This window comes from Protopterus annectens, chromosome 10.part0 (assembly GCF_019279795.1).
Source record: "Protopterus annectens isolate FY-2018-M chromosome 10.part0, PAN1.0, whole genome shotgun sequence".
Taxonomy (NCBI): domain Eukaryota; kingdom Metazoa; phylum Chordata; order Ceratodontiformes; family Protopteridae; genus Protopterus; species Protopterus annectens.
Genome location: NC_056744.1, coordinates 54,093,781 through 54,106,353, shown reverse-complemented (window position 1 = coordinate 54,106,353; position 12,573 = coordinate 54,093,781). Strand labels below are relative to the sequence as shown.

At 41.2% G+C, this 12,573-nt stretch overlaps 2 protein-coding genes across 3 annotated transcripts in view; one reads left to right on the top strand and one right to left on the bottom strand.

Annotated features, from left to right (window-relative positions):
* Nucleotides 1-5,986, bottom strand: part of OGFOD3 (2-oxoglutarate and iron dependent oxygenase domain containing 3) — a 964,739-nt gene extending 958,753 nt beyond the window's left edge. The window contains exon 1 of one of the 2 annotated variants that reach the window (XM_044085017.1): nt 5,796-5,986. In XM_044085017.1, the coding sequence (XP_043940952.1) occupies nt 5,796-5,881 (86 nt within the window). In that variant the 5' untranslated portion in view covers nt 5,882-5,986. The remainder of the gene's footprint in view (nt 1-5,795) is intronic. The other variant, XM_044085018.1, reaches the window with a different exon arrangement.
* Nucleotides 5,987-6,024: 38 nt separating this feature from the next.
* Nucleotides 6,025-12,573, top strand: part of HEXD (hexosaminidase D) — a 651,835-nt gene continuing 645,286 nt past the window's right edge. The window contains exons 1-2 of the mRNA XM_044085015.1: nt 6,025-6,099; nt 6,222-6,294. The gene's annotated coding sequence lies outside the window, so the exon portion shown is untranslated. The remainder of the gene's footprint in view (nt 6,100-6,221; nt 6,295-12,573) is intronic.

The following is a 12,573-nucleotide window of genomic DNA, read 5'->3' as shown; positions in this document are numbered from 1 at the left end:
CATCTTGTTTTTTCTGCACACAGGGAATACACTTTTCAACCATTCAGCAATTCCAGTGGACAATAAAGAATATTTTTCACACATGAGCAAGCTATAAGCTCAAAAAAACATACACAAGCGAATATGTATAACGTTTACATTTTCAGACTTTATGATTTTTCCTACCCAAAAGCTTTGGAAGACTGTGTTCAGATAATTGACATTTCGGACAATCAACATTTGGATAATCAACTCTCGACTGTACTATTTTACAAAAGTCAGACTAGTATGGAAAGAAACAATCTGAAGCAGAAATCAGATGTCAGATTTTATTTGTAGTGTCACTCTTGGTGGAAAAATAAAGGGAAGGAAAAGTACTTTGTGATTACCAAAACTTGACATCTGGGTGGAGCGGAGTATCTTACTGGACTTTTTAAGTTCAACAGTCCCAAAGGCAGAAAATCTATGTAATGAACTGCATTTAATATACTACTGCAATAGTAAAAATGTTTTGGTTTTATATCTGAAAAATGGAAACTCGCTGAAATTACATTATATTCACATATGTCTATTTATTGAAATAACATCTGGAAATGCAAAAAGTGAACTGATGAAGTATTTTTGCAATGAAATGTGGTATATTTATACACAGACTGTCTCAATATATAGTTTGAAGTTTTACATTATGCAAGAGAATATAATTTAATTTATATATTTGCAAATATTTAAAAAGGCACCTCTAGCTTACATCATTATTTGGACTATATAATCCTGGTCTGATACCTGTTCCCATCTCACAGTTCTAAGGAAATGCTGATGAAATTTAGCTGCATGCAGGTTGTGGCAATCTCATTAATTAGACCACCCTGAACAGTAAATCATACAGCCAAGCTTATTCCTTTGAAAGCAAGATACAGGTTTATCAAACATCATAGGCCTGTAACAGCTGGTGCAGTGATGGAAAGGACAATCCACATAAAATTAAATATTGCATAAGTTAATTAAACAAGTTACTTCCTCTAAGGCACATAAGTTTTGGAAACCATTAACAGGGAAGTTTGAAGGACTGGCAACATTTTACTTTACTGATAAATGTCCCTTTGTGGCAATATTTTACAATACCTACAATGTTAAAGGGGTAGATACTGTACAGCATTGCTGAATAGCTTTAAGTAAATACAAAGCAAAATTAATGCCAACAGAAGAATGGTGGTGAAACATAGAGTAATTGAGTTTTGGCACAAAGGCCTTGAGATTTTGGTCTGATTTATCAGTCCCAGAGATTTACCTACTACCCTGATCCAGAGCTCTTCATTTTTTGTCCAAGAATCAAGGACAAAGCCAAAAAACAATGAGGAACAAAGCCAACAAGGAAGAAAAACTTTTTAAACGTTACTTCCACTCCCTTAGAAAGTTAACAAAGTTCTGCTGTATTAGGTACTTACCATAAATGTAGATGTTTGAGTATATTCAATGTTGCAGTCCTAACCTTTGAGATTCATGCCTGCAGGTAGCCCAACTGGCCATACAGACTTTCAGAGCTCTACCTTCCCAACAAAAGACCTCAGCCAACACCCTCCCACTGGTACATAACGACATTGGTGATGTTTGATACCATCTTCAGATCTTTCTTGCCCTGGCACCAAAGTCTTAGTGGACCACATAGAAACAGCCCACTATCTTCTCTGGATCCATGCCAGAGGCATATCTTGTGATAAAAGAGGGAGAGGGTATGGTAGGGAAGTGAAGGGAAAGGAGCAGATAAAAGGGCTTGGGAGCTACCCCAACCCAGGTGCAAAGAATGAGAGAGAAAGAAAGAGAGAGAGAGAGAGGAAGAATGGAGGCTACTTTTACCACAACTGTGAACATACTCAGATATCTGCATGTATGTTAAGTTCTAAACACAACTGTACTAAGTCCACCCTACTATTCACTGTTGCAGTCTTAAGTTTTGGAAAGGTTCCAAAAGCATAACTTTATAGAGTAGTTGCCAGAGATAATTACTCAAAGAGGAAGCATTACTGGAGAGCAGAAGTAAATTATGCCTGGACCTACAAGCTACCCCCAAAAAAAAATGTAATGCCTAGAGAGTGTATGAAGTGAGTTCCATGTGTAACTTCCAGGATAGTTTGCAAGCTAACCCATCTAAAGAATGCTGAGGTGGTTGCTGCAGCTCTAGTTGAATGGATTCTGACATGCTTAGGAACCAGTGTTGCCTTTGCTGAAATTAGGTGGTGGGGGAAAGACACCTATATGACCTTTGGCCTTTCCTCCTTAATTATGAGAGTACCCTGGAGATCAAGGGTATGGGAATGAAAGCATAAAGAAACAGACTTGTCCAATACATGGAAAACACATCTATTCTCCAAGCTTCTGAAGCTGCTGTTTTGCAGCAGAACTGTCTCAGCTGCATGTTTTGACATGAAGCAAACATGTCCATCTGTGGCACATCCCACACCCTGCTCAGATCCATAAAGAAATCCCTGCACAATATCTATGCATGAGCATCTACTAAAAATCTGTTCAGTGTGTCTACTAACACATTCTCTTAGGAAGAGATATAGGCTGCTGTCAGACTCGTGGCTACCCTTTGGGTTATCTGCTAGCCTTGCATAGCAAGCTTGCACAATAGGTATAAGTGGGTCGCCCCTCCTGTTAATTTATGTAACACATCAAAGTTGTATTATGAACCCCAAGGCCTGCAGAATTTGTCTTGCAGATAACTGGGTTTTTGTCATAATCTGGAGCCCCCACACACATATGTGGTCAAAAGCCATCATGTCTTTAAAATGCGTTTTTCTTTCTTTTCTGCCCTGGTCCCCTGAACTTGGACAGCACCCACATGGGCCTTCCCCAGGCTGGTCCACGGAATCTCTGGAGAAGGTTATACTAGGTTGTGGTGCTCTGAAAGGCAGTCCCTGATTGAGTTTGACCTGTGTTATCCACCATGAGATCTCCTTCCTGATAAAAGACCGTACTGAGAGCATAGTCTCTAGGAACAGGATGGGCATTTGGTGAAGACTCAGTTTGCAATAGACAAGCCAAAGGTAAAGCAGGATAATGAAAAATATGTCTCCCCCCCCCTCCTCCCTGCTGCAAACCTGAGGAACTATCTGTGTTGTTTGTCTACATGGATTTGAAGGTAGGTATCTTTTACATCTAAGATAACCTTGAGTGTCTGAGGTTGCAGTAAAGGTAACAGGCTTTGCAGAGTTAGCATTTTGAAGCTTGGAACAATGGAACTTACTTAACTTGGGATTTTGAGAAGCTCTATCTTGTAACCTTGATTAAGGATTTTCTGGACCCACTGGGCCTGTGTAAAGTGTTCCCAATTAAAAAATGTTAAGCACCTTCCAACTTTCTCTGAGGGGAAAAAGTACAATTGGGGAAGAAAGGGGAATGGATTGGGGTTAGGAGTGGCTTGGCTGAGTAACGGCTGTTCCCTCTGAAAGTCATGCCCTGAAGGACCCCAAGCTTCTCCTTTCTTTTTAGTTTGACATTCTTTTCAGGATTTTCTCCCTTTTTTCCTTTGCCTGACTTTTTTTTTGTCTTGTTTAACATATAAGGGTACACATTTTGTTGGGTAATTACTGACAAACCTGGGAGTTTGGGGCAGAAAAAAGTGCTTAAAAGGCTATATGGTCTTGCCTTTCTCCTTCAGTCTCGTGAACACTACCTCAGTAGGGCATCCTAAGAACAGGACCTTGGCCTAGGGTACATTAAGTAGTTTCGTCTTTACATGGTTTGAAAGAGGGTGAGTTCTCAACAATTCACTCTTTCTGAATTAAGCCAGTCTACTGTTTAGGACCAGCATATGGGAATAAATAAATGAGAGCTACTTTTTTTTTTTTCATTTTTTCCCCATTTGAAGCTGAAGTATATACAGGTGGGTACCTTCTCAGGGTAGGGAAAAAGAGGTGTGCTGCATTAAGTACAACAGTAGGATGAAATATATGCTTGTTGTGTTTGTTTCACTTTCATCCTAGTTTAACAACAAAGGGGTACACATAAGTTGTCTGTCCTTTTGTGTTAGGCCTGAGGAAGCATGCTCTGCAGATGCATGTGTCAGCAGCAGCTTTGAAATATATGACTATGGACATTTGTCTTTTTATTTCTTCATAGTTTAACACCAAAGGGATACCCAGAAAGTTGATGTCTTTTTTGGAAAGAGGGGGAGATAGGAAGGTAGCCATCCCATATATGATTTATGTGCCCTCAGAAGTATTTTCTTCTCTGTTTATGGGTAACCATTACTCAGTTTACTGTCAACTACTCGGTCATCAGAATTGTACAGAACACCTTGAACAACTTATTCTTCCTTGAAATAATAAAAAATAGTTTATTTCCATTAATCATGTTTCTTTGTCAAGGTCATCATTGGACCAAATCTTGTGGGGAACAAAAGCTCTAAAATGCACTTCAGAGTACAAGAACTCCATAGCTTGGACACCCAGCTTAATTAAATTATTTCCTACACAGTTATTACAGTACAGACTTGGTCCTTTAGAATGTGTTAAAAGGATCAAGGAAAAACGCTAAAAAGTAAGACAAGAGAAAATAAACGTGCGCTCGATAGAATGCAACGGCAAGAATGGGAGAAAAACAGTGGACCACTGGGGTGTATACCTCTCAACTGTAGAGACTGTCACACAATATCCAGATTTTTGCCCCATTTCTCATAAAATTGTGCATTTTTGACAAATTATATGCTGGGGTGTCTGCCAGGAATGCGGTAGAGAGCAGGGCTTGCCTAGGACTTCATATCATCTGCGGCTACCCAAGCAGTTACTGTACATGTTATTTAAAAAACGAGTGCTTATGGCCTACAAACACGGGTGTGGGTGTCCTGAAGCAAGGAGTACGTTTTCGAGCTTTTTCCTCAAGGTAGTGCAATCTCGGAGTTGATATTTTTTAATTTGCAAAGGGTGTGGTGCCAACCTCCACCCACCTATATATATATATATATATATATATATATATATATATATATATATATATATATATATATATGTGTGTGTGTGTGTGTATGTATAAAAGAGGTGTAAGGAAGCCCCCCGGAAAAAAATACATTTTTCCATACCACGACACGCCCGTTTTACCTGTTACTACGCCTACTTCGGCGCAGACCAGGTACTTTTTAAATATAATTTTACAAAACGAAAACGGGAATTTTAATGACGTAAAGGCAGCAACCCTAGAGGAAAAGTCAAGGAATCGTTCCTATCAGTTTCTGAAGAAAAATACTGACTCTTAATATCTAGTATTACTGACCAGCTGTAAGCCTCAATGATTTACCAAAAAACACTGCCCTACGTAATGCAAACACTCAAAGAGTTCACCTCCCAGGTATAAGTACTAATAAAAAGTCGGGGCAAATTAACATTGCATATATCATTTTAACTAGCTTTCGTATTTACAGCTTTAAATATTTACAAAAAAACTAATTTCATTCAAATGCACCGCTAACTGGACTGTCCATCTGCCATAACTAAGGCAATAACACACAATCCTTCCCGGGAAACAGTACTAACCATACTTGTATCTAAACGAGAACTAATGACTTCCGGGTTACATTATAACATGGTATGAAATCATTACCTTTAAGCGCACGTTCTATTCCCAACATAAAGGGTAGGCTGTGACTATATAAAGGGTTAGTTACAATACCACTGAAAATGTGTACGTTTACGTCCCGCAAGTTTCCAAATCTGCGTATAAAGTCCCCAGTTTCTCCCAAATCAGTTTTATCTGTTAAGTGTGTAAGGAGGTTAAATGTTTGTTGTGTGTTTATTGTAACGGTTACAAAAACTGCATACCCAAGTCTCTGCTTGCTTTGCTGTCCCGTACTGCTCTGGAAGTTTGCATTGTTCGTTTTTTGAGAAGTCCGTTTTTTGGATGGCATTACTTCGAAATATCAAAACAGGCAGGAATTGTGTAGGGGACCTTTACCAAAAAGGTTCAATAATTTTTAGAATACCCTAAACAAATTTCTACACGTGGAGCCTATTACGAATGACGTAATAGCATGCGTAGTTGTACGGAGGGATACGCTATGGTATCTGCCTTCGATTCATTACCCTGCTCGAGCAAATCTTTAATTGCAATTAATGTTTCTAAAGGGTAGTTTATTGTCATTTGTTGTTTCACTAACTTTGAAGTTTTAGATTTGTTACACCCATTTACTTATTCCTCTCTGGAAACTAATTTAGTAAATCAAACTTTGTTATGCATGCTGCATTCAGGTATTCTTCGTAATTCCACTTAAGGGATGATGTACCTGTACGCCTGCTGAGAATGCACTGGCACTAGAAAACGGTAAGGTTGTCATTTGGGCAGTGAACCGGGGGGATTTCATTTAAGGTATTTTGCGCAGTAAACAGTTTGAATGGTCTCTTTCAGTGCATAGCGTCTGTATTTACGGTAGAGGGTAGGTCGTTCCGGGTCAAATAAATGACTGTTTTGACAGAAGTAAAGTAATTGGTTGTATTTGTAAACGTAGATCTTATTAGGTGGCGAACGCTGTTAAGTAATTAACGTATTCATACGTAATTCCTTTCCTGAATTGGGAAGTATGTTTTGGGAGAAAGGGTTTTTTTGTACGTTTTCCACCTTTCTAGATGTTCAAGTGGACCACGAGTAGTTAGGGTTGCCACCTTTTCAAATGCCCAAAGTGGGACATTTTTGGTACAAACGTCAGATTTTGTAGGGCAAAACATACCCACGGCCAGTGCAAAGGACAGAAATTCACTTTTTTGTCTAAATAAAAGCTTTAGTTGCTTAGTCTGTTTCTTATAACATTTAGGTGTTTCAGATACAGAATAATTATGTTATGCAAGTATTACGTAAAATATAGCAACTATTTTTGTCCTAAAATCTTAGGACATTTGCCATTTTTTCAATTTTTATGCAGGACACAACATCCCAAAGAAGGACTGTCCCTCCCAAAGTGGGACAGGTGGTAACCCTGCTATAACTCGTGAGGAAACAAATAAATAAGAGATGGTCTGATGGGATTGCCCCCTCCCCAAAACACGAAGTTGTACATGTCCACTCCCCCAAACTTTTTGCTACAGTGCTGGTCTGATGAAAAAGTAATACAAAAATTGTCTTCTTTATTTTTTCATTTAAATAAGAAATAAATGGAGTCCAAGGGTTGATGCTAACAAAATAGTAGCTTCTAATAAACTGAGAAGACAAGACGTACACTTGAAGAAACATCTGTGGATAACACAGTTTAAAGGAAGAACAAAGTAAAAATGAAATTATTAATGAATACTAAAATGTGTAAAGGTTGAGACCGTGGGTAGTATCTCCATTACAATGCATTATGAATAATATGTTGGTGTCTTGTTTCTCACACCCTCTTCTTTTACACATTAATTATTAAGAACCCATCTTAAGACAATTTCATAAACATCATAAGGAAATGTGCTTGTGAAATGGAATTTCAGTGCAAATAAAAGCCAGGATGTGAATTTGCATCTCAAAAAATTTCAGACATTGTTTTGCACCTTAGGAACCATACAAGCTAAACGTTTAGGCCACTTTCATAAAGGTTACCACAAAGTGTACACAATGTCTACGCTTAGTGTAATATTTATAAACCCAGCCCATAGTATCAACACTTTGTAAACAGGATTGTTTCCATATTGTAGCAAGCAAGCATTTTTTCGGGGGGGGGGGGGGTGCATGACTGAGATATTTATAGGAAAAATGAACTTCTGCAGTTATTTGAATGTAAACAGTACTCTGTCAACACTCGGTACACGTTAATGGTGCAAATATCAATGACTTTTTTCAATGTCATTAAAGGAATCAGATGATAGTGTAATAATATAATATGATGTCCTGTCTCGCCTTCATTCTGTGCTGGTGGCTTGGCCGTTTACAAAAGCTCGAGGTCTCCAACTAGCTCATGGCTTACTCCTGTCCCATGATGCTCTGGAGAATTCCCCAGATCTCATTTGGCGCTAAACAGATCGGGTGTTTTACAACTGGCTCTAGCTAAGTTTACCTTTAAAATTGTAGTATTATACCTTTAAAACTTGTATTTCCTTTCTTTATTAAAATTTTTTGCTAGTTATCATAGTTTATTCCCTGACTTTGTTAGTTACAGTATTAGAATGTGTCCGTTGCTTACTGTTCATCTCAAGGCCAAAAAATGTCATCCCTAACCTGGCTTTTGTGTGTGTGTGTGCGCGCTTTAAATACAGTCATTTAGCCTCATGCTACTTCAGCTGTCAAGTTTGGTGTCTGTTTAGTTTTTTAGATACATTTAGCTTATAAGGTTTCTTTTACTAAATATTCTATTCGAAACATCTTTTTGTGTGTGTTGGTTATTTACTGTTTAGTATACTAATTTTTTAACCCTTTTTCCTGAGTCAGTTCGTTTAAAGTAGAGAGCGGCTCAGCCCGTTTAAGTAGAGGGCTATTTTCCTGTGTGGCATGGTAATTTGTTCTGCTAAATAAAAAAAAAAAAAGTTATTTGTTGTTTCTGTTCCTTGTCTAAATAGCTCATTTCTGTTAGAGAGCAGTTTAGTCTGTAGACACTAGAAAGTTATTACTTCTAAATACTAGTGGTGTTGTTAAGTTGTGTTGTTTTTCCTGGTTAATATGTCTAAACAATTGAAAGACACTAAACCCTCTGGGTTTAAGAAATGTTCTGCGTGATCTCAGAAAATGTCTTTGGCTGATAGCCATACTGACTGTGTGTACTGTCTTGGAGTAGTACACTTGCAGGAGGCTTGCTCTATATGCCACTCGTTTAGTTTGAGGGTTCTCCTCGAAAGGAAAAATAAGCTGATACAGAGGGGATTGTTGAAGAGTTCTGTGTTAGAAGCCTTAGGTGAAGGTCAGAGTGCTACAAAGCAGACCCCTTCCTCCTCCTCCTCCTAAATCTGGAAAATTTAATAAAAGATCTTCATCAATCTCATTGGATCAGTCTGGACCTACTAACAAAATACCAAAAATGTCTTCATCGGACCCGAAATCTGTCGGGCCTGTAAAACCATCTACCTCGGCTCCTCCTGTTTTGGAACTGTTGGTATTACAGACTCAGAGCCAGTCCACTGTCCTGGAGCTGGTTTTCCAACATTAAGATCGCCAATATTACAAAGGTCAAGCTCTCTTGCTCCCTCTTCTCGATCCCCAGGAGTTTGTCAGAAGATGATGTGGATTGTGTGGTGCGGAGGCTTTTGAGTACACCGCACCGGTGTTAGCCAAGTTATTGTCGGAGCTCCCAGAGGGTTTCGGAACCGAGTGGACCTACCCCATCATCACTGATTCCTCCTCTGACCCGCCTTGGGGCCTCAGAGCTGGAATGCATGGAGTTGATTGTAGTGGAACAGTCTGTGCCAAGACCTGTTCCAGGATCTTTGGCTCCAACCACTGCTCTGACTTCCTCTGTGCTATCTGAGCTCGAGGAGTCTAGGAGCTGATGCTCTCTGGTCAGGTCCAGGGAGGACAGTCTACAGTTGTCTGATCCGAACTTGCCTTTTGGGGCCTTGGCACGGGTATGCTCTGCTCCTACATCAGCTTTGGAGCCATCCCCCTTGGTGCTGGGGAAGCCTTCTATTTCTTCGGAACCGGGAACTTCCTTGGATCATGGGTGGGGGGATTTCAAGGTGATGAGGAGAGTGCTGTCCCCACGGGCAGCCCCACTCTCAGATCCAGTCTTTCCTCCACCAAAGGCACAGGTGTCCGTCTCAGCACAACCGATTCCACACAAACGTTGAGACTCAAGGTCTCCGGATGCCCCAGCGGGTGAACCCCTCTCTTCCGAAACCTCTCCAGAATGCCTTTCTGAAGAGGTCTCTCAGAAGAGATTATGCAAGAAGAGGCATCTGGACTCCCCAGAGTAATCTATCACATATGACACAGAACTTGACGAGTCAGAAGGGTCTCCACGGTCGCCCTCTGAGGATGTCTCCTTTGCAGACATCCTAGAAATTCTTAAGCAGAGAGGTGGCTGGAAGCCCATCAACCCTTCTGATGAGGAGTCTGTCTACCTGAAGGCTTTTGGGTCTCACCCTTCTGCCATTTGGGTATCTCAGCCTTTTGATGAACTTATGGATTTAGTTTGTCAAAAGGTGTGGGAGTTTCCAGATTCAGTGGAGCCTGTCCCCCAGAGGCCAAATAAATTCATCACACCCCCCCCAGGAGTCCCAGTAGATGATATGATGGTGATGGCGGCCACCAAGGAGGAGTTGTCAGAGACGTCCTCTTCTGTCCATCCCCTGAACAGAGTCACATGTGATGGACAGATTCAGGAAGTGCATGTTTTCTTCAGCGACCTATACATTCAGGTCCCTGAATTATCTTACACACTTTACCACATGTTGCATCCGCGGTGGTGGTGCTGCGGTAGCGTTGTCGCCTCACAGTAAAACGCTGTCCGGTTAGATTCTCAGCTAGAGCGTTTTCTGCGTGGAGACGTGCATGAATGGGCGTACCTTCGTTAAAGGTTGTGTGTCAGGGCTGGTAACTCGGCACGTAAAAATCAACTACCAGTCATTAGCAGACCGGAGTTCCGCTGTGGCGACCCCTAACCGGGAAAAGCCGAAAGAAGACTACTACTACTTTACCACATGTTGCAGAGAGATCTCCTGAAGGAGCTAGGAGATGCTCTCCAGGGTTCAGTAGCTGCGGTGGTATCAGATATAAAGTGTCCCCCAGCTCTCCACCTTGAATTCGGTAGTAAACTCATCCATGAGGCTCATTTCCTATGCAGCTGATGGAGCGAGTAGGGCAGCGGGTACAGGAATTTTCCTTAGGAGACATTCCTGGATGCACTTGTATAACTTGAACCCTTTGTCTTCCTTTGTTAACGCCCCCTTCGATGGTTCATCCTTGTTTGGGTCTAAGGTCAAAGACACACTAACCAGGTATGAACAGGAAGGAAAAACCCTCTCTGTTGTCAGAGTCCACTTTTCCATACCTTCTAGGCCTTATCCAAAAGGTCAAAAGGGAGGAAAGATGTGGTTTTGAAAATCCCAGAGAGTTTTTCAAGACACACGGTGAGCCTTCCTCCAGGGTCAGAAGGGGAAGCAATAATGGAAGACACAGGCCATGCAGCAGAGGGGTTCCGCAGAACCAAGGCGACAGAGAATCTTTCTTTGGTAAGCCCTTTCAGCGCTCTGAAAGAAGGCCCATCTGTCCTTCTCTGGAGGCAGTCGGGAGTCGCTTAATCTTGTCTCAAGATGCCTAGCTAAAAATAACAAAAGACAAATGGATACAAAGCATCATATCCAGAGGTTACTCCATACCCTTTTCCTTTCCCACCCCACGCATAAAAAACATTCTGAATGTTCCACCCAGTCACAGGAAATAAGCAACCCTAGAAATACAGAAGTTGCTAGAAAAGAGTCATCCAGCCAGTCCTCGCAGACCAAATAGAATCTGGGACTTACTCAAGGTTTTTTTTAGTTCCAAAGAAAATGGGACTGGAGACACATACTGGATCTTAGCAGATTGAACAAATCTGTAACAAAGACAAAGTTCCGGATGGTAATACTGCAGTCGATACTTTCCTTTCTGGGCAAAGACAATTGGATGTGCTCTGTAGACCTCCAGGAGTCGTACTACCATATAAAAATGGGCAGGCCATCCAGGAGTCGTCTGTGCATTTGGCTGGGAGCCAGTCATTACCAGTTTCAGGCTCTGCCCTTTGGTCTCACTACAGCCCCCAGAGTGTTCACCAAATATGTGGCAGTAGTTACGGCTCACCTGAGACGTCTAGGATTCAGAGTGTTTCCATATCTAGATGACTGGCTCCTAACAGCCACCACCAAGCATCTTCTAACAGAAGCAAGTGATACCACTCTGAAACTCTCTTCCCATTTAGGAATCACAATAAACTAGAAAAATCTGCCTTATTGCCATCTCAACGTATTGTTTTTATAGGCGCAGATCTAGATACTACAAAAATGGTGGTAAATCTTTCCCCAGAAAGAGTACAAGCCCTGTGGTGACAGGTTGTAGTCCTCTTCAAAAGGAAGATTCAAGCAAGGACAGTTTTAAAAGTATTAGGTATCATGGCAGCAGTGATTAAATGTAATTCCGTTAGCACAGCTGCACAAGAATTCTACAGTGGCTGCTATTCACTCAGTGGTCTAAGCAGGAACTTGCGATGTCACACCAGATCATATTAACAGAATCTTGCAAGAGAGACCTTCATTGGTGGACTTTAAGTTGACCCTTTGTTCTTCCACAACCATTAGCCACAGTGACCACAGATGCTTCCCAGATGGTGGGGGGCATTATCAGGGAAGGGCAGACCAAGGCACTTGGCAAGATCACAAGGCCCATTTGCACATCAAAGTCCTAGAGATGAGAGCAGTGCTTCTTGCATTGCTGGCATTTCAAGACTCTCTTCGGCTAGGAATGATTTCTACCCAATCAAACAGTATGTCAATTGTATGGTATATAAACAAACAAGGAGGAACCAAATCTTATCCCCTTTGTTGAGAGGCCCTGAGAATATCGCAGTGGACAACCTCCTCCCAATGTTTTCTGGTAGCAACGCACATCCCGGGGAAATCCAGCGTGATGGCAGACAAACTCAGCAGGGCAATACTGATGCCAAATGAGTGGTCC